The sequence below is a fragment of the Oryzias melastigma genome, linkage group LG17, assembly GCF_002922805.2.
Source record: "Oryzias melastigma strain HK-1 linkage group LG17, ASM292280v2, whole genome shotgun sequence".
NCBI classification, from domain to species: domain Eukaryota; kingdom Metazoa; phylum Chordata; class Actinopteri; order Beloniformes; family Adrianichthyidae; genus Oryzias; species Oryzias melastigma.
The window spans coordinates 10,359,090-10,380,713 of record NC_050528.1 but is presented as its reverse complement, the minus strand read 5'-3'; the positions used below and the strand labels follow the sequence as shown (position 1 = coordinate 10,380,713).

Genomic DNA, 21,624 nt, shown 5'->3' with positions numbered 1-21,624 from the left:
CTGACAGCAAGTGTCTCTATTGGTTTGTCATAACACAAACAACAACCTCTAAAGGTATTCCAACAGAAAAAGACAGTATTTTTTTTCTTTTTAATGTGAAGCTCCTCATGCTGCAGACAGATGGCTAAACAGGAGCTGCTAACTGCTACATGCTAGCGCCTTGATAGAACTCCTTAGGACCCGAGCTGTCCTTTGATATGCCTGTTTGATTTATCTGACAGAGAATTAACAGTTAAGAAAATTAACTACTGTTGTAATAAAACCCAAAATGTGATGTCTTAAGAACTTTAAAAATAAGCACATAATCTTAAAAATAACAAAATAAATAAAAATAATAAATTAAAACTAATAATGATATTAGCTATTCATGAACACTCACCAAATTTTATGCTAAAACAAAGTCATAATTTATTTTTAAGAATTTTAAATGAGGACAGGAATCACATTTGGTCAAAAATGTTCAATAGCTCTAAAGATGTTAAAGCTAAAGTCACTAAACTTTCTCACATGACTAATTATCACTTATATAACAAGAAAATAGTATTTTTTTCCTAGTTTATATTTGCTGTATTTTTACTTGTTTATTAAAGCTACTTAACAGAAGTGTTTTATTTAAGTTTATAATGATAAAAGAAGGTTATTGAAATATAAATAAGGGACAACACTAATCTGCTTCTTCAATTTATTCATGTTTTAAATGTCTTATAAAAGTATCGGATCAGGACTCGGTATCGGCATTTACACCAAATCAAATGACTCGGAATCGGATCGGGCCCAAAAAAAACCTGATCGGGACATCCCTAGTCATAATCATACATTACGTGCCAAATGTCACCTTCTTTACCTTATTTAATCATTTTTGACTTTTTTTAATGCGAATAAAGAATACAAAAATGTTCTGTTAAGTAGAAGTTGTTGATCGTTAGATATAAAGGTCCAAGTAATGTATTTGTATTTATTGTCACTTATTATAGCAAATGTATGTTTTAATATATTAAACATGCAAAAAAAGTAGTTAATCATTTTTAAGTAATTATTTATCAAAGTGACAGTTTGAGTGCACATATACATCCAATTTTTCATAAATAATGTCAAAACACTCAACAAATGAACTGAAAGTAGGAAAAAGGATGAAAGAATACAGATGGAACAGCTAATTGACTGTTATTGTAAATGTTTGTGTTGTTTTTGCTCTCACCTTCAAATCCCACCCTTTCCAACAAATTCAAGGGATACCAGATAAGGGGCTTGTTGCCGACGGGCAGCATGGCTTTAGGGGTGTTGTACGTTAAATCAGTCATCCGGGAACCACCGCCAGCCGCCATTAACACCGCTTGGAGCTCCATGATGTCTGCAGCAAAGGGAAATGGAAGATAAGCAACCACAACACAGAAGGACGTGTGTTCAAAACTTTCATTTTGAAAGGTCTGAAGTATAAATACTCAACTGTTGCACAGAATTTCTTCATTTAATTCAGTGCTACAGGACAATAATGATCATTTGTTTGGGGAATACACAGCTGCTAGCGACAAAAGCCAAGTGATGCTTTTCAGGGTTTTCTTTACTGAAAAAAAAGCAACTAGTACTTCAACCGTTTATTTAAATTCTTGAGAAGAAATTGTATAAAAATGAGAAGAATCTGGGTGTTCATACTGATGTAGTCTGCAGGATAACTTAAACTCAAATGCAAAAACATAATTTTAAAAAGCACAAATGAACTTTAAATCCCATATAAGCATGACTCTGTAAGGGAGACAAATGCGTAAAAATAAAACATCTGTTTATTCATCAAACTAAAGAATTTAATCTTTAGTTTTGATAAAAGAAATTACAACAGAAAAAAATGTGACAAAGTGAAGTAAAAACTTACTTAATGGTACTTACTTAAGTATCATTCAGAATATTGAAATAAAAAAGTACAAGTAAAATTTCAAATACATACTTGATACATAATTTAGTTTTTGTTCATTTGAATTGTGTTGTGTTTTTGATTGAGAAAATACCTAAAACCAAAATTCATGTTTCAAAAAATTTGATAGAGAAATGTAATTTACCAGCTTTCATTTTTCTAAAACTGAATAAACTTGAACTAAAATATTTGCAATTACGGAAATACAAAATAGCCATTATTGTCAGTGACAGCTTGAAAAGTCACAACTTAAGTGTTAAGTAAAGACAGTTCTTTTTTCTGTAGGGTATCACAAAAAGAAAAAAAATGCTGAATTCCCAGTTCAAGGGGGAAAAAAATACTATTGAGGAGGAAGAAGCAGCTACCGGTGCAGCATTCAGCAGCACAGCTGTTTAGGAGCTAACAGAACGCATTTCTGACGAGTTAAACCTCGTTCTGCTATTAATACTTCTATTATAGACTTAGAAATATCCAAAATATTAAAAGAGAACCTCCTACGTACCTGTCTAGGTCCTGTTTACTAGTTTTGATCGCCTGCGTGGAGGGGAAAGGAGTCGCAGACGCATGGAAGTCTGCTCCAGTCAGTGTTGTTAGCAATTGGCTAACTGTTAGCAACTAGCATTCAAAGTTACTGGCGTTCTGGGGTTAAATTAAATTCATTTAAATATGACTCTTGGAAGATAAATATCTGATCGGATACGACAGGAATGTTGATTAAAAGAAAGTTAAACAGTTAAATTCTTAAAGGAAAAAGCTTAAAACAAGCTAACACCTAGCATTGCATGATGACACATTGAGGTGTTCCGTGAAAGTCATCCGTACATAAACAGTTTCCGCTGGAATATAGTTCCTACAGCTGCCACCGTTGCTTGGTAAAAAAGTACTACAACGGCTTAATAATAATAATAATAAAATTAATAATAATAATTTAAACAATTGCATTAATACAATTTGTCAAAAATATGTTGACTTTCTTGTGGGCCTTTTTGTATTGATTGTTAGTTTGATAAAGTTTGATTTATTAACAATGCATTAAACCAAACTTTTTGCCTTCACACCTACCACATTACATTTGGGTTGTGAAAATAAAACATTCCATTAACAAATGTATATTAATAAAATAAATAACAATAAAATTATATTTTTATACACCTTTGCTGATGAAATGCCTTGGTTTCAGAAACCAAATGCAGTGTGAGCGGACTACCAGCCAGAAGAAGCCACCCATGTACTGCTCCACACTTCAAGCTTGAAAACTCGCAATTCACAAAGCTGAAACTTAACAGCAAATTGAGCTTGGGGAATGTGGCTTTGGTTTTGTTTGCTCTAGCCAGGAGATGAGCTTGACTGCTCATTATGGCTTGCTCAAAACCAGGCAAGCAACTAGAGAAAGAGAAGGAGAGAGGAAATGAAGGACAAAGAGACAAAGCAGCTTAGCTGTTTTTCCCTCTTCAAACAACAATACTCACCCACAAAGATTTGGGAATGTCAGTTACGGAAAAAGTTCTTAATGAAATGTACTAGTTGATTGAATTTTGCTAAACTGTGCAAATGTAACTTTTAAAAAGTAGCAACATCAATCCAGACTGAATGATAACTGCAAGCTTTTTGCTAAGTAGGTTAAAGTAACAGTCCCATCACCAAATAGATATGTTTTTAATTAAGAAGTTTCAAGTAAAATAGTTTATTTAAGTCACTTTGTTTGGTTGAAGCATACATTTCTGCAAATAGCCTATATTCACTGAAAAAAAAAAATTCTCAAAATAATCTTTTCTAACAGTAAACAAGTGCGTTCGTGAATCTGAACAGCTATACACTTTAAAATTACGCTGTTAGGGGACACTATTTTGCCAACAAATGTCACTAAATGCATGAAATGCATGCATGTTTTATAAGACCCTTTCCATTTGTCATGTTCAGGCACAAGCTTTACAAGGTGTTGTCAAAGTACAGGTGACATCTCGCTCAATAAAAAAAAAAAAAAAGAGGGATCTGGCAAAAAGTGAAGTTCCAATGAAAGTCAAACTGAAGCCTAAAAAGCTCACAGACATGACTGCTCGGCTGGTTAACCGCAGGGAGCTGACGTGTGGGAGGCACTGCACATAACTACGCCAGAGAAGCAGACTGTTTCCACTGAAAGCTCACTTAACAGGATGCAAATGTGAATTTCACAAAGGGCTAATAAGACGACTTATGAGCCTACAGATATTTTCATGAATGGTTTCTTGCATTTTCTTCATATAACATTTCTGGTGGAGCTCACCACTAAGAGTATTTAAAGCAGCATGTCACCTATCCTCATTTTATTTGTCTTTAGCCACAATAGTTGCCCTGTTTTTCTTTTTTTTTTTTCTTGTCTATACACACTCACACATCAATTACACAACTTTTGTGTTCACATAATTTGTGCATTTTATATTAAATCTATGTTTAAAGAATATTTTCAAGCTTATAATCCTAAAATGTTGGTTCATTCAAAGTATTCGACCTTTCAACACCAGAGCAGGTATTTCCTTATACTAAGTTTATCACAGTAATCTTTCTTTTCTGCTTTGCAAGGACTCATCTGAACACTTAATTTAAAACCAAAACTAACCTATTCTGTTTATTCTCTATATTATAAATAAATATAAATAAATAAAATCATCAGAATGAGTATACTACATGGTAGCTTAATGCTTTTTTTTAGCAGAATGTAACTATATAGCCAAGAAAAACAGCTTTAAATTAGTATACATCCAAGAAATTTGATGTTTGAAAAGCTGAAATGTTTTTTTCTAAATAAATAAAAAAAACAACCCCCAGATATATTTTAGAATCTGTTTAAACACTTATGACAAATGTTTTGTTCCATTTACAGGAGTAAAAGAATAAAACTAAGCAGTGGCTGGAGGATGTGCGATCCCTCCCTCTGTAAATGGAACTTCAGCCGCGAGCACTGCTCGGGCTCACCAGTAAAAACTTCAACTGTCAATTTAATTACACACAATTCAGCCATAATGTCAACAATTCAGGCCGAGAAACGTTCTTCAGCTTGGATTTCACGTGGAGGTTATTGTGACACTAAAACATTTCGCAGAGCTGAGGTGCCTCCCTTAGAAGGAAGGCAGTGGGCCCTGCAAGAACAGATTCTACCCGTCAACCCACAGAGCCCGATGATCTGCTGTCACAGCAGCCCGACACTCTCCAGAACACCCATCAGGGGGTTTGTGTTTTGGATAATCCATCTCAGACATCCTGATTTTATACATTTATATTATTTATATTTTCCATTTATGTATGTTATTCAATGGAACAATTTAAAAGCATTTTAAAGTCAGACTACTTCAACTAAATTTGCATTTTCTGTGCATAAAGTGCACAAAAACAAAAAAAAAATAAAGTGAAAAAGTCACATTTTGGTCCATTTCCTCACACGAGTGACTCTGCCTTTAGCTTTATTCATAACAAAATAAAAAACAACTCATTTTGAAAAATGACAAAGCCACCAGCGCAACAACCGACCACACAAAAGAACATGCTATGACAAAATGTTTTGCTTTATTTGGTGTATATTTAAAAAAGGACCTTATGGCAGACAGACTGGGACGGATTGTTCCTGAAATGTTTGTCCTTTTGAAATACACAAATCTTTATGTGCAGAAACAAAGTTTGTTTATTTCCTGCTTTTTCACTGATTCAAGGCCAGATGTATTTGTAAAATACAGATGTATAAAATAAAGAAAGGAAGAAAAATGTATGGAAAAAGCTAAACACAAAGCCGTTACTCCTACAGGACCAGATGGTTGCAGGAAGCCATCAACAGTTTTACATGTTTTTAGTTTAATTTTATTTTTTTTGTCAGAACAGTTCTAAATGTGTTTTTTCCTTCTTCAATTCCAACTCCAACTGTGTTTTAATCTATTGTAAAATTGTCCTCAGTTGTCTTTTATTACGATTATTAGCCAAAATCAAAAAATTTTAAACATTGTTTTGATCCTCTCAATTCAATTCGATTCAACCCAATTTTGAGTTTAGACAGACAACAAATGTATTTATAAATACATTAATAATCTACTATATGTTTTGAATATATTTATATTAATCTGATAAACTTCACATACTGTAAAATGTATTAGTGAAATAATGAGATTATTAATATCATACAGAATTTCATAGTTTCTAAAAAAGGAGAAGCTCTAACAAAGATTTTTCAGATCATTAACATAAACATTGTTCTGCTTTTCCTGGAGGCGTTTCAGTTTGGCCACTAGGTGGCAATCACGCTACAGCATTACACTTTTTCAATAAGAATAAGCAATGAATGAGCAAAAAAAGGGTGTTAGACCACAAATGGTTATTTGAAAAATATTTCCTTAAAATAGTTTAGAAAATCATTTTTGATGTTAATTTAGTCAGCAATGTATTTTTACTTCAACCGAGTGTTAGCATAAGCTATTCTATGGGAAATTCACGTAAACGTTAGCATCAAGCTAGCGGACTTTAGCTTTATGTGCTAAATCGATATATATTTTTGTGAATCAATTATTTATCTATTAAGCTTAAATTGACTAGATTGTATCAACTCAGCCCTACTGCTGATATCCCATCATTCCTTTGTTTACACTCTGTCCCGCTAGCTTACAGCCCTTCACAACACAACCCTCACCAAAAATCATCATACTCAAGTTTGTTTTAAGTATCCTTTTTAGAAAACTAAAATGAAGATAGCATACTTTTAGTTTACTTTTGAGGTATTTATTGGAGATAAGAATAAGAAGTACATAAATTCATACAAGGTATACTTGGATAATACTTGAACTATACTACAAGTCTAAATATATTTAGCCTATATTTCTCATCGTCCCTGAACATTTTCTTACACCATTAAAATTGGAGTAGATGTATTTTTGGGGTGTTTACAGTATATTAAACATGTATTTTAATACACCAATCAGTACTTATAAACTTGTAAACTAAAGGCAAACCTTAAAAGCTACAATATATATATACTTCAAATTTTACTTTCATAAACTTAGAGTAAACCTGCAGTTTATTGCCAGTGAACTAGTATTATACCAGAAAGATTACTTTAAGTATGCTTCTTTTTAAACGAAAACTAGGCCATTTTAGTCCCAAGAAGTATACTTGCTTTGCCAATATACTTTTTTGAGTATACTTGGTACACTTTGGGAAATGTAGTTTTTTAAACTTAAATATATTTTAAAAATATCCTTGAAGTCTACTTATTTTTGGTAATGGTAATGTTATCGGTGCAACAAAAACAGAATCTAATATTAGAGTCATCCAGGCGTAAAGTTTTGAGCCAGATTGTACAGAGAAAAACACGTCTTTCATGAAATATAAGTTGTTTTCGTGAGCCTTTTTTTTTCTACCTGGAGGTGAGACGACTTAATCTCTAAGGCACCCCCTTTCACTCCTTGTGGACGCCGTCCATTTCATGACAACAACCTAGAACCGGGCTCGGCATCGTTTGTGTATTTTGTCTGCGAAAACAAACAACATCCGGACTTTTGGAAATATTGATGTGAATACAAAATGAAAGGGTTTTGAAGATCACTGCTAGCTCCGGTAGCTCCAGTGCTCTGTTGCTGGCAGTGCAGACTCTTCTTGGAAGGGGCTGTTCCTCACTTTATGACATCACAATGAGAGGACCCACTTGTTTTGTGGATTGGGAGGGGCTGGTGCTCAGAGATCAAAGTTTTAGAGGAATGCTCAGAGTTATGTAAATGGAGCAAAGTACTGCTTTGGGATTGTTTTTTGTAAGGAATAAACATCATAATACATGAAAGCTAAAAAAAAACGGATTTTGCATGACATAGACCGCTTAAATTATTTTTATATGTTCTCCATCATGAGAAAAATGCCCCATAAATATGTTAAAACACCAAAAACAGAATGCCTCTGAATGGTAATTGATTGGAATGATGTATCAGCAAAGTGATTGGTGATAATAATGTTTTTTAAGACATTTTTTTGTTCTTTTTTATCAGCTTTTATGGGACCGTGCAGACACTTCCCCACGTCTGATCACAGCCATGAGAGTTCCTGAGACTTCCTCTTGTTGGCCATGCTACAGCATCTTGTAAATCATTCTCAATTCACTGAAACAAGCCAGTTGGATTAGCATGGTTTAGATCATAAACATTTGCAGCTCAGACCACCAAGGAAGAGCGCAGAGCCAAGCGAAGATTGTTCGTGAGCGTGCATTCATCTGTGCACGGTGCTCAGCGTTCAGAGGTGGGTATTGCAGAACATAGAAGCTCATATGTGGTCTCAGACATGCAGTGGCACAGACACACACACCCACACCCACACTGAGGTTAGTGTTCAGGCCTCTTCCAGGGCCGGTGCACTGTGGGGCCCTAACCGCTGTTGTGGAAACCATAACAGCCTGTTCGCTCGGTCAGGGCCAAAATGAACATACACTCACAGTTCAGAGATAAAGATGTCTCCCTGCGCTGCAGCAGAGGCCCATGCATTTCTTTTATGGCAGAAAGTGAACTCTCTGACTGCGTCGTTTGCTCTGGCTTTGAATGACAGTCACTCTGATTTGCTGTGTAGCACCAGTCAAATTTGTTTGGATTTATTCAACTTAAAACCAGCCTCCAAATGTCAAACAACCGTGACGTGAGGCATGTTTTCCAGGGACTTTTACACAAGTCTTCTGCCTCCCTAAATTTCAACAATCCGTGTCACCAGACCTTGAAATCCATTCTTTTTTTTGTTCACTTGAATGTGGCTGGAGTAATATTTTTTTTTCTCCCTCGAATCCAGAAGAGCCAAAGTGCTGTCAGAACCAGGAAATATCTGGGTTGGGTTTTGAAGTGCAGAGAAGAAAATCCTGGTAACTCCCTTCAGATGGCCATGGGCACTCTTCTCTGTAATCTGCCACTTTTAATGGTTTAGCTGATGATTTAACATTTCTGTGTGCTCTGTTCTTCTGTGTATGTCAACTACCGCAGAGTATCGCTACCGTGGATGTATTACCTTTTCTGTTTGGTCGAGGTTCCTCCTTAAAGACCTCACAAGTGATTTTTTTTTTTTTTTTTTGCATTATGGTTCACATACATCTTAAAATGTAGCATTAAAAGTAACAACAGAGTTGTTTGTATTGAGTTCAAAGGAAAGAATAAAGCAAGAGAGAGAGAAAAGGGCTTGACCAATTGTTCTCAGCAGCATAGAATTGTCAGTTTTTGTGTATTTTTCTACCAACGTTCTGTTTGCAGTACTCTCTGGGAGGTCTCAGAAACACTCAGGCCAAACACACAAACAAAAGAACACACAGACTGCCTTTGTATTCCATAAGCATGAAACATAGAAAAATGCTGTGCATGTTTTAGCAAGAAACATCTGATAAGATCATTAGCAAAAATGTGTGATGAACTTAAAAAAATATAAACGCTAGTGTCTGAAAAAGAGAAATTAATTGTAATCGTTTGTTAAATAGGAAAAATATACACTTTTAGTACTTGTATAATACATTTAAGCAAATTGAAAAATTTCCTATGTTAGGTAACTTTGTTTTGCATTTAGATCTGTGACTTCTCTGCGATTGACAAAAACGAAATACAAACGTTGCTGAAGTTTTTTAAATTTTAGCATTGTGGCTCTAAAAATCACAAACGCAGGAACTAAAATAATTAAACATAAATAAACATGTAAATAATAAGAAACAGTTTTATTAGTGAAATCAAATTTAATATAAAAAACCCACAAAAGATCAGTTGTATAGTTCGTATCCAAATGTTTTCTAAACATCATCTGAATGTTTTTGCTCATAATTGCAGCATTTTTTTGAATAACTCAACAATTTTTGTGATGAACTGCTATAATTAACATGGCTTCCGATTATGAATCAGATTTTTTTCATTTCTTTCAATCCTCTCAATTCAATTCAATTTTGAGTTAGACACATTTGTTTAGAAAACATTAATAATCTATATATATGTTTTGAAGATATTCTGCCTCTCCTGGAGGGTGTTTCCATTTGGCCACTAGGTGGCGATCGGGCTTTAGCATAACATCTTTATTTTAGAAGAAGAAATGTTGAGCTTAAAAACTGTTTTAGACCACAAACGGTTAATTAAAAAAATCCCTTAAAAGAGTTTGTCAATAGAGTCTATAGAGATGTTGATTTAGTCAGAAATGTATGTTTAGTCCAGGGGTTGGCAACCTATAACAGTTGGTCTTTTTTTCCACTGATCAAAACTTAGAAGGAGCCGTATAGTCTTACTTTAGCCTTTTTTAGTCTTTTTTTTTTTAAATAAATGTGAATTATTTGAAATATTTTTAGCCTGAACAAAAATGAAAATAAAAAATAAAAAAATAATAATGTATCAAATTAAAGAGCTTTTGTTAATTGAAAAAAAAAGAAAAACAAAATGGGATTTAAAAAAATATGTTTTTACCTTCTACCATTAGTAGAGGCCAAATTGGCGAAAAAATGTTCTTGTTACTTAATTAAAAGCTAAAATTCCTCAGTAAATTAAATCAGCCAAAAATGTTAACATTTTGCTAAAAGAAAAGCTAAACTCGAAATTAGCCTACAAACCCCTGAAAATAACAAATTAGCCAAAAATGTTAGCATACATGGCTAAAATATTATTTAAACTCCAAATTAGCATAAAAAACTAATTAGAGGCCAAATTAGCCAAAAAAGCTAGCTTGTTGTTTAATTACTAGCTGAACTCCAAAATAGTCTAAAACTCATCAGTAAACTAAATTAGTCAATAATATTAGCATGTTGCTAAAATAGAAGCTAAATTCTAAATTATCCCAAAAAACCTTCAGCAGATAACAAATTATCTGAGAACATAAGCATTTTGCTAACATATTAGCTAAACTCCAAATAAATCATAAAATTGTTCAGTAAACTAATTAGTCAAAAACCTGTTGTTAAAATAGAAGCTAAACTCTAAATTAGCCTAAAACCCCCAGTAGACAACTAGCAAAAAACATTAGCATGCTGCTAAAATAGAAGCTAACCTCTAATTAAAAAAAAGAAAAATTACTATTATTTTATTTTTCTTCAGCCAGAGAGCCACCATGGAGAGACAAAAGAGCCACATGTGGCTCTGGAGCCGCAGGTTGCAGACCCCTGGTTTTGTTTAACCAAGCGTTAGCATTAGCCGTGGGAAATCCCATTAGCATGAAGCATTACGCGTTAGATCGATCTCTTCTTTTATGGATTGATTATTGATCTATTAAGCTTAGATCGATTCATATTTATTTATCGATTTTATCAACCCAACTAACAATAATTAGTAGGTATTAAGTTAAAGAAAACAAATAATGACTTTTAACAGATTTTGTTAGTTTTATCTTTCTTCTAACTCTTTCATTTTTCTCATTTATTTATTGACAGCAGCTTTAAAATATTCAGCCATGTTTGCTCACAATCTGGTGTCCCACATGTGCAGTTCCACTTTTCTTCACACAGTCAAAACAGCATGCATGCTCACACACACACACAATACACCCTTGAACCAGAATAAATGTTTATGGCATGCCGAGCATTTGGTGTGTGGGACAGTATGTGTGGTCCTGTCTGCACCTAGCATGAGGTTTGAGGTTAAGGTGTTTGTCTCCTGACGTGTCAGCGTGTCATTGAAATCTTTTAACATGTTTGTGTGCTTTACTGTGAGTGGATAGTGTACATTAAAGAGAAGAGAGACAGAATAAACATCTGTTTTTACTTCAAAGATTTTTATATGAGATGAGAAATCCACAACAGAAAAGATAAAGTAGAATAACAGTGATATAGAGCATGGAATCCTCTGCAGAACTTTATTAAATTCTGCCACATCTGCACTTCAGAAAGTGATTTTTTGAGTCCCATCTTGCATAAAAAAAAAGAAAAGTCTATGAATGTAATAGAAATTTGAAAATTCCTTTGTTAGTCCTTTGATTTTGATATTTAGGATTCAGATTTTTTTTCTAGAAATTTTGTTTCATCCCTTTTAAATGTAAATCATCAGTATAAAGCCCATCAATACTGAAGCATCTATTAGCAAACATTGCATCAGTGATGGATCCCAGGTCTTACCTTGCTGGTGTTTAGAAAGACTTCCGACATGATTATGATCGTGAGCTGGATGTTATGCTTTTGCAACCTTTGCATCTGTCCATCCTTATTTCCTCAACCTGAGCCAGTTCAATAAATGACTCATAAAATTTGATCAGATCCAGCTGTTTGTGAAGGATTTCCTCATCAATTTACACTGTATTTCTTAAGTCAATTGTACTGTCACACACATTTTTCTCACACATATTTATATATAATAAGTTGTGCAATTTGTTTTTTTGTCCCAGTAAAAGTCTTTCAGGACAGAATTAGTTTAATAAAGACTTTTAAAGATTTGTTTTTTCAAGTAGAAATAAGGTAGCATGAAAAATCCCAGTGGTGGGAGTTACTCATTTATGCAAATAAATCTTAAAAATCTATCTTTTGGTTATTTTTGGCAAAACACAATAATATGTAAACAAGCATTAGTCAAAAGAGAGTCAGTGGAGAATGCTGCAAAAAATTAAACTTCTTGACCAAAAACTTTTTTGTTCGTAACAATAATAATAACATAATAATATTTTTATTAAAGCTGTTCATTAATTATTTATTATGTGATAAAGTAAAAAAAAAGAATACAGTATTTCACAACTGATTATTTTTGTGTTTTTTTGTGGTTTTTAATTTAATTAAGTACCTTCAAAAAGGTTTTTTTTTATATTTTTCCTTGAGGTATATGATTGCAGAAAAAAGTATGTCAGATGTGGATAACCTCTTAAAATAATATGTAAGTATTTTATGATATATCCTGTAAAAAAAAAAAAAAAATAAAAAAAAAATAGAATCATTTCAGAACAAGTGAATGAGCACCATCTGCTGGCCAAACATGGGAAATGCCTTAAGTGGAAATTAATCCGTACTTTTAAATTAAGTAATTAAGTTTTTCTTCTATTTTGTGTAAAATGAGTACTTTTAAATGCAAAAAAACCCAGTTTAAGCCTTTTTTCAAAAAGAAAAAAAAATCTTAAATATCTTTTAAAGCATTTCAAAAGCAGAAACAAGATATAGAGGAGTGAAATATAATGTAAAAAGTAGTCTACAATCATGTTTTCCCCCCCGAAAAGCACCTGGTAAATAACTCAGTCGGTCATTCTGTTACATAAATATAACTATATAAATATAAAAGCTATTGGATATCAATTTTTTCCCTTAAGCATGAAACAAATGACTATCAAAGTGTGATTTTTGCAGGGAGAGAAGGAGCATTTGCTGGCCGTGATGAGACTGACCTTGTTGGCTTTAATCTGTTCGCACTTCTGCCGTCTCTGGTGGACGTCCCTGCTTCACTGACACTGACTGTCTCTGACAATAGAGAGCTAATAGACACATACAAATACAGACACATCACTGCATCCTCATGTTGAGCCAAAACGATGCAACTGCTCCTCCATTGTCAAATCCCCGAGATCCCCCCCCACCTCCAGCTCTTTCTCCTCACCAACCCCAGCATTGCTGCAATCCTCAGTTGGCCCCCCGTTCTTTTCTCCTGTTGTCATAGCGATGGCTAACAAAGCCATCACTTTTACCAATTTCCTCAGAGACAGGTGCTGGCACAATGACTGCTTCCTTGTCGACTGAAAGGGGAAGGGGCAAGAGAGGTCCATGGGAACTCCAGGCGGACACTCTGAGGGTTGTCCAAGTGTCCTCCTCCCCGGGCCCAGCTGAGAAAAGAAGGCTAATTTGTTGTCCCTGTTTTCCCAGGGAGGGGGGAATGCAGGAGACAAGAGGAGGGGGGTGGCGGGGGCAAGTGGGCAGAAGAAAATGTGGCGGAGTAAAGAGGCAGAGTGTATGCATAAGGGGGTGTTCACCAGTTTTCAAAACAGACCGCCCAATTTCTGTCTGTTCTCGCTTCCGTCTGCCAGCAGGTGAAAAGGTCCTCTGTTTCTGTTCTTGTTGCTTTTTTCTCCTCTTCTCACTTTTTAGCGTTTTGCTGCTGAAACTCTTTAAGACAAAGGCGGGCTGTGGCATCATGACTCGCTTCTGTTTCAGGAGCCATTCACTTCCTGCTTTGGTGTTTTACATCAAAGTCTCAATATTTTGCATTTATTTTGATTCATGTCTCATCTGTGTTAATATTTAGTCTAAACCAAGGGGTCCCCAAACGTTATACTGTGAGGGCCACATGTTTTCCTCTCTGATGGGGGGCCGGGGTCGGTTTATATAACAACAGAAAAAGTATAACATTTATTAATTTATGGTTTTACAGAAAGCCACACATAGCCAATTCTTAAATAATTAATTTCTGTAATCTTCATTAAAAAAAGGCTAAATATATTTAAAAAAACAGAATTACTATTGATTATGCTAATGTGAATGCTGTAAGCTGAATGTGGCTTAGCTGAAGATGCTAGTGCTAAAAGCTGAAGATGGTGAAATTGATAACTAAAACGTTGAAGCTGATAGCTGAAGATGCTGAACCTAATAGCTGAAGATGCTGAAGTTGATAACTAAAATGTTGAAGCTTATAGCTGAAGATGCTGAAGTTGATAGCTAAAATGTTGAAGCTAATAGCTGAAGATGCTGAAGTTGATAACTAAAATGTTGATGCTAATAGCTGAAGATGCTGAAGCTAATACCTGAAGATGCTGAAGTTGATAACTAAAATTTTGAAGCTAATAGCTGAAGATGCTGAAGTTGATAGCTAAAATGCTGAAGCTAATAGCTGAAGATGCTGAAGTTGATAACTAAAATGTTGAAGCTAGTAGCTGAAGATGCTGAAGTTGATAACTAAAAGGTTGAAGCTAATAGCTGATGATGCTGAAGTTGATAACTAAAAATTTGAAGCTAATAGCTGATGATGCTGAAGTTGATAACTAAAATGCTGAAGCCAATAGCTGAAGATGCTGAAGTTGATAGTTAGCTAAATTAGTCTAAAAAACTGAAAGAAAAAATCTTAATTAGCCAAACAGTTAGCACATGGCAGCGATATTTGCTGAGTGCTAAATTTTTTGTGATTTTTGTGCACAAAAATCAAAATATTTACAATTTCTCAGACGTTCCATGTCAAAGCAGAACATTTTCACCAACTTGTCCCTGATGGTGTTTTCTTCCCGTCACTGGCGCCTTTCAGATCCTGACTCTCTGAGAGGGGGGCTGTCTGTTGGAGCTGCTGCTACTAAGCATTTGTTATCCTTTAGAGAGGAAAAGCTTTTTTTTGAGGGAGGTGTGCCTGCGTGTATGAGTGCATGTGTGCTGCTGATAGTGGTGCGAGGGGGTAGGAAGGGGTGCTCATGTGTGCGAGGTAGCTCTCATCTGAATGGACCACGACGCAACGGGCTTTGTTGGTGGTCTGGAACTTTTGAAGCACCATGTTGAGAGCTTGTGTTCCGTTTAAGAATGTGCAATTTAGCTGTACAAGACCTGAACAGGGACCTAAATAGAGTTAGACAGTCCCATTATGGGGGCCTCTTGTCCTTCCTGGCAACAAATAATAAACTATTGCAAGTACTTTAACGAAGGCTTAACCTTATACGTTTAATCTTTTTGCACTTTACACACTGCAGGACACATATAGCAAATGCTTTATTAGGAAGTAGGTAAATTGTTCAATTTTGGGGGTTCTATCTCAGTTTAACAATCAAAATTGTGTTTAAAAAGCATAAACGCAAAAAGAAAAGTGGAATATCAAGCTTCTTAATGCATAATCTCAAAATTTCCTAACAAGTTTAGATCTGAGTTGATCTAAGTTTCGAAGGATCATGTGTTGCCAAATTATGAGATTATATATTTGGGGATGAAACTATAAATTATAATTTTATTTTATACATTTAATATTTTATACATTTTTGTTTGCTGACAACCAAAAGGTGTAATGTATGTTTTCACCACTAGAGGTCGCCAAAGTTTGCTAGACTTTTATTAAATCAATTCAATTTGATTCCATTTGCCTGAACCTTTTAGTTCTTGTTTTATCTCATTTATTAACTCTTCTAGGCCATGTTAAAAGGCTTTCATGTGATTTTTTTTTTCCATTTAAAGAAATTAGCAAATCTCCCGAAGCAACTTTTGAAGAGAATATTTGATCAGGCTTCCATGAGATCAAATCTGCCGCATGACAGGAAGTTTCTCGTCTGTCTGGGATGTTCTCAGCAGTCATATCAGTGTTTTTATCATTTTTTATTGAAATATGCAGTGGCTTGAAAAGTAGAAAAAACCTTGTATAAGGAGTCAAATACCTTTAAAAGATTTCCACAACCAAGACCGTTACAAAGTTCTGTGTTGTGGTTAACAAGTATGAATTAAAATGAAAAAAAAAGACCTTTCTGGAACAAAAAAACATATTTTTTTCTCATTAATTAATTGTTATTAAAGTTAACAAATAAGAACATACCATTCAAATTATTGTGAACAGAAAAATAAATCTAAATGAGCCAAAACAGCTAGCATGTGGCTGAAATATTAGCTAAATGCCAAATTAGCCCCCCCCCCAAAATGTCTTATTTAGCCAAAACAGCTAGCATAAAGCTGAAATATTAGCTAAGCTTCAAATTAGCCTAAAAAACTGAAAAAAACCCAAATTAGCTAGCATGTAGATTAAATATAAAAAATAAAATAAAATAAAACGAAAAAAGCCAAACCAGTTAGCATGTAGCTGAAGTATTATCTTAAGTCCAAATTAGCCAAAAAAAATGAAAAAAGCCTAAATTAGCCAAAACAGCTAGCATATATCTGAAATATTAGCTAAACTCTAGATTAAACCCCCCCAAAGAAAACAAAAAAAAAAAACAGCTGAAAAAAAGCCAAAATTAGCCAAAACAGTTAGCATGTACGTGAAATATTAGCTAAAATTCAAATTAGCCTGGAAAAAATGAAAAGAGCCTAAACTACCATTCAAAATACTGTGGAATATTCAAAAAGAAACCTTTTCCTGTCCAGTCATGTTCAGATCATTTTTTGCTCCCACTTCTGTGACGTATTCGCCTCTTGCTGGCGGGATGTCGACTCTTACTCTTTGGATTTGTCATTTTTTCAACATCTGTCACTGCGCAAGCAGCTATGTGTCATGACTGTGTTCTATTTTATTCTCCCACAGGAAGGGAAGGTCCTTCCTTGATGATAAAACAAACTAACCAAACTAGTATTTGCTCTAAATTCAAGCCACCCTTTAATAAACAAATCTATTCTAAAATGGTTTTAGTTTTATCAGTAATTTACAAATGCTTATGTTTAATTTCTTTTAAAATTCATCTAAATCTCCAACTTTTTACTAACATTTGATTGAAAATATAACCATTGAGCCTGTTTTTTACTTCCTTTTTTGAACGACAAGTGGAACTATGGGTGTAATTGATGAAGTCAGAGATTTTTTTTTGTTTTAGACGTCTAAGCGTCTGTGGGTTTTAATTCGATCAGTGACACAGACTGTGTGCTTTCAGCCAAATAGAAGTCATTGTCGTCATCATCATCATCATCATGAGTGTGACAACACAGCAGCCTACAGAGGAATCAAGGAAATTAGCCTCATCTTTTAATGAAAGCTCTCATAATTTCCCCATGTGATAAACAACATCCTCTATTTTAACAGAGAGCAGTACCAACACATTACAAATGATTGAATTGTTTACATTTTTTCTTTAAATGAACAACTTATATTTTTTACCTTTTTTCATTTTTATGTTGTATGGGAAAATGAAAAGACTAAATATTAAGAAAACAGTTTTTGTCAAAAAATGATTATAAAAAGAAGGAAAGTGTCCTGATTATTTTTAAATGTGTTTATTTCAGTGCATAAGAAAAGGTCACATTAATGGTTCATACCTAAATACTATTAATATTGCTGCTATTATTGTTGTTGATCAAATGAATAACTAAAACACCTCAGTTCTTACATGAAATCGATAAAAAGCTGCTAATCAGTTGGTAATCTTAAAAAATATTTTACAGATCATACATATTTTACGCTTGTTTTCTGCCAGGTCACTGGTCTTCCTGAGCCTTTTCAGCCTTTTGATTCATATTTTTAATCAGCATCAAAACAATCCATCTGACTTTTGGATCAGTTACAGGTCTGGGTTGCATTTTGCTTCAGATGATATGTCCCAAAAGCTGCTCCTCCCGACAGCTCATTTCAGCTGTTCTAAAGAATGAGGTGGATCGTTTTAGAATGTTAAGCTGTCTCTAAATATTCTATTAACAGTTTTGGGAAATCCACATAAAAGTGATTATTAATTTATGTACAGACTTGCCTGTTTTTTGGTTTTTTTATTTTTTTTCTATTTTCTGATTGTATTTTGTTTTTACACATCTATTGAGTCTGAAGTTTAGATAATTAGTAATTCAGTTGCAAAAATGCAATTTCCTTTCTATAACAGTTTGTCAAACATTTAGTTTAAAATCTCTTTCCGTCATGTGACCTGTTCCTACAGTAGCCAGGACAGGCTCCAGCAACCTCATGACCCCGTAAGGTAAATAGCAGGTTAAAAAAAAAAGATTTATTTCCTTTTATATATTTGTTTTGTTTGACTAAATTAATTTTTATAAACCTGATCATGCGCAAAGTTCTCACCAATAATCAGTGAAATCTCCACCTATAATTATGCAATAAAAATGCAAACCACAGATTTCTGCTTAGTTATCAGAGTTCTCAAGTCCATTTAAACGCATATTTTCAGTTATTAAAATATTTTATTCATGTACTCAGTGAGAGACTAATGTGCTGTTTTCAGTAATCCGTCTTGTCATTTCAAAGCAGTTCCACTTTACACTGACTTTAGCATGAGTTGGTTGATTTTTTTTTTTTATATATATTTAAACTCGACTTTACCTGAAAATCTCACTAAAAGAAGATCTCTTTTTCTAGGGAGACCCAGGCTGAAAGGCATCATAAGAAAAACATAGAGTTAAAACAATAAACTAGAAGTAAAACAATTAAAAAGAACTGTATAATATTGATAAAAATGTTAAATGATGAGTGAAACATTCATACATATTTATTTTATTAATAGACAAAAAAAAAGATTAAAAAGATTAATTAAAAAAATAATTTGGTGCTTTTATTCATATGTAACTATTATTTTCTCAAGCTGTAGCTTTTATTTTATTTTTATGATAAAAAAGATAGCAGTTTTAATATTTAGTCCTCACCAAATTCAGTGCAATACTCTCTTTGTCCAGCAGGTGTCAGTGTAGCACCTTTATAAAAACGGTTCAGTTTTAAAGCCTCATTTCATTGCAGCACAACAATCTCTTTTATTCAGAACTTTCTACAACCTTTAGACACTAGGAGTCACATTTATTCATTTTCAGAGTATTTTTAGCATTTAATAGTTTTCAGCTCATTGTAATTGAAAAAACAAACATTCAAATGTTTTATAACCATGCCAGTGGTTGAAACATTAAAATGACTGCATAGCTTTTAGTTATTAGACACACTTAGGGGAGCAGCATGTGGGTCTCTTGTCAAAGAGAAAGGCCACTAATACTCTGGGGTGGTACATCAAGGAAGCACCTTCTTTTAATCTCCCCTTTAGATGTTTAAATCAGTGGTGATGACCAGAAGAGTCTAATTCTACAAGCTTCTGAAGGTATTTAATACATAGACAAATTGGCTGAGGAGAAGGAGATTTCTGTTTAGACTGCTGTGTGCCTCGATTTTAGATAGAAAATAAATGGAGCAATGCATGGATGGATTTTGAGGTCAGACACAGGAGGAAATAGTTTTTTTGTTTGCAACATGATTTTTTTTAAAGATAATAACGCCCTTTATTCTATTCTCGTAAGTTCAGAATGATCTCATCCATCTTGGGAGATTTGGGTCAAGCTGCGGTTCCATTTTCAGATGTTTAATTAATGATAGCTGATGGAGAGCATAATTAAACCCCCTGCCTGACTTAATTCTCAGGTTGAATGACAACTGAACCCAAGTTTATCCCAGCCTGCAAAATGACTGCTGCTGAAAAACACACAGAAGAAGAGAAAAAAAAGAGAAAATCTTCATCTTGTAAACATCGACTGTCCCTGAGCTTTAAAAAGCCATTCCCCCCCTCCCTCCGTTTGGGTAAAGCATGATGCAAGCAGTGTTCTTTTCCCCACAAGTACCTTTTGTGATAGCAGCTGTGTTGCTCGACTCCAGTCTTCCATCTCCTTCCCTCCTCATTCCATCCTCCGCTGAACAGATTTATCCAATTTCCAAACAAGAACATTGATCAGAAACAATAACGTTTGATTCAAGGGTACAATTATTGGGGATTTATTGCCTCCATCTGCAACACCTGACTCCTGATACTGGATTACATCATCTTTTGCTCCACTGATCCAGAACCTAAAAGAGGAAAAAAAAGAGATTCGCTGTTGTCACTTAATAAATGTTTCAGTGCTGGTTGTTTGCAGCTGCATAAAGCACAAAAAGGTCCTTCGTCATTACTCTGTATCATATATGCTTACCTAATGAATATTTCCCTCTGGCCTACATACACTGTTAGATCTTCTGAGCAAAACTGAAAGGAATTTTTTTGTATTTAACCCATAAAATGTTAATTTTAATCAGAATTTGGCATTAAAATTTAAAAAAAATCATCAAAATTTGACATTAAACAAACACTGACTATGAAAATATTCAAGCTGGCATAAATACACCAGATTTTTTAGAGTTTGTTGGATTAGTATTTAATACGCTAAGACAGCTGGATGATTAAAAAACACGTGCAGAAACACTAAAGGCAGATTTTCTTTAGATGTACATAATGTTAATGGGGTTTAGAAAAGATTATTCCAGCAATATCACTGTCCCCTCTCATGCTTTCACGGCATGGTATTAACCGGTGATCCGTCTGTGGTTCACCATCAGTCACAACCTTGAAATAAACAAGCAAAAAAAAAAGGATTTATACTTTTTAATGTGTCATTATTGCAATAAAAACTCAATTTGCTTTCATCTAGCATTCGTGAATGAAGACGGAACAAAACAAAGTGATGTGCCAAAGGGGGAAATTCAACAAATTCCTCTCAATAGGGGTATTTTCTCAACATAAAGAACATTGTTTTTCTTTCTTTTTCTTTAAAATGTTATTCACATTTGTAGCTTCATCAGCAATAAGCTGGAACGAAGAAGGAGACACAGACAAATGACTACTTCTTGGTTCATTTATGGGGAAAAAAATTAATAAAAAATAATCAAAGTTAATTAAAAACAATCAATTATCACAAAGTATCTGAAAGTACTTCCATTTAAGAGATCACAAATACAGCTGTACATACAAGAATGCAAAGGTACACTCTATGTCCATAAAATTGGTTCAATTTTGAAACAGATGCAAGGAAAATTTAAAAAAATTGCCCCTCAATAAACAAACTTAAAGCTACAATACGATGTTAGCAACGGTTGCTAAGGACTTTTCTGATAACATGGGGAAACAACAGAAAGTAACGACAAATGCAAAGTTTTAAATGTAAAAAGAAGCTAAAACATCACAAAGTGATCATCAAGGTAACATGAAAACACACAAGATATTGCCTAGTAGTACATAGACATGAATAAATGTTTAATAAACTTGTTCAGTAGACAAACAGTGGATGCAAAAACAATTTTTTTGGCACAAACGGGACCCCATATGAATACAGAATGATTTAATTTGACAAAGGAGCTCAATAAGTCCATGTGACTATTTTTGTGTACTTTCTAAATATTGTATACAGTGTGTTTCTTCTTTGT

General features: G+C 34.0%; 1 protein-coding gene across 1 annotated transcript in view; it reads right to left on the bottom strand.

Moving 5' to 3' along the window:
• eif2b3 (eukaryotic translation initiation factor 2B, subunit 3 gamma) overlaps nt 1-2,743 on the bottom strand; it is a 33,486-nt gene extending 30,743 nt beyond the window's left edge. Inside the window, exons 1-2 of the mRNA XM_024274397.2 lie at nt 2,412-2,743; nt 1,199-1,351 (exon numbers count right to left, since the gene is read on the bottom strand). Of these exons, the coding sequence (XP_024130165.1) occupies nt 1,199-1,346 (148 nt within the window). The 5' untranslated portion in view covers nt 1,347-1,351; nt 2,412-2,743. The remainder of the gene's footprint in view (nt 1-1,198; nt 1,352-2,411) is intronic.
• Nucleotides 2,744-21,624: the final 18,881 nt, after the last annotated feature.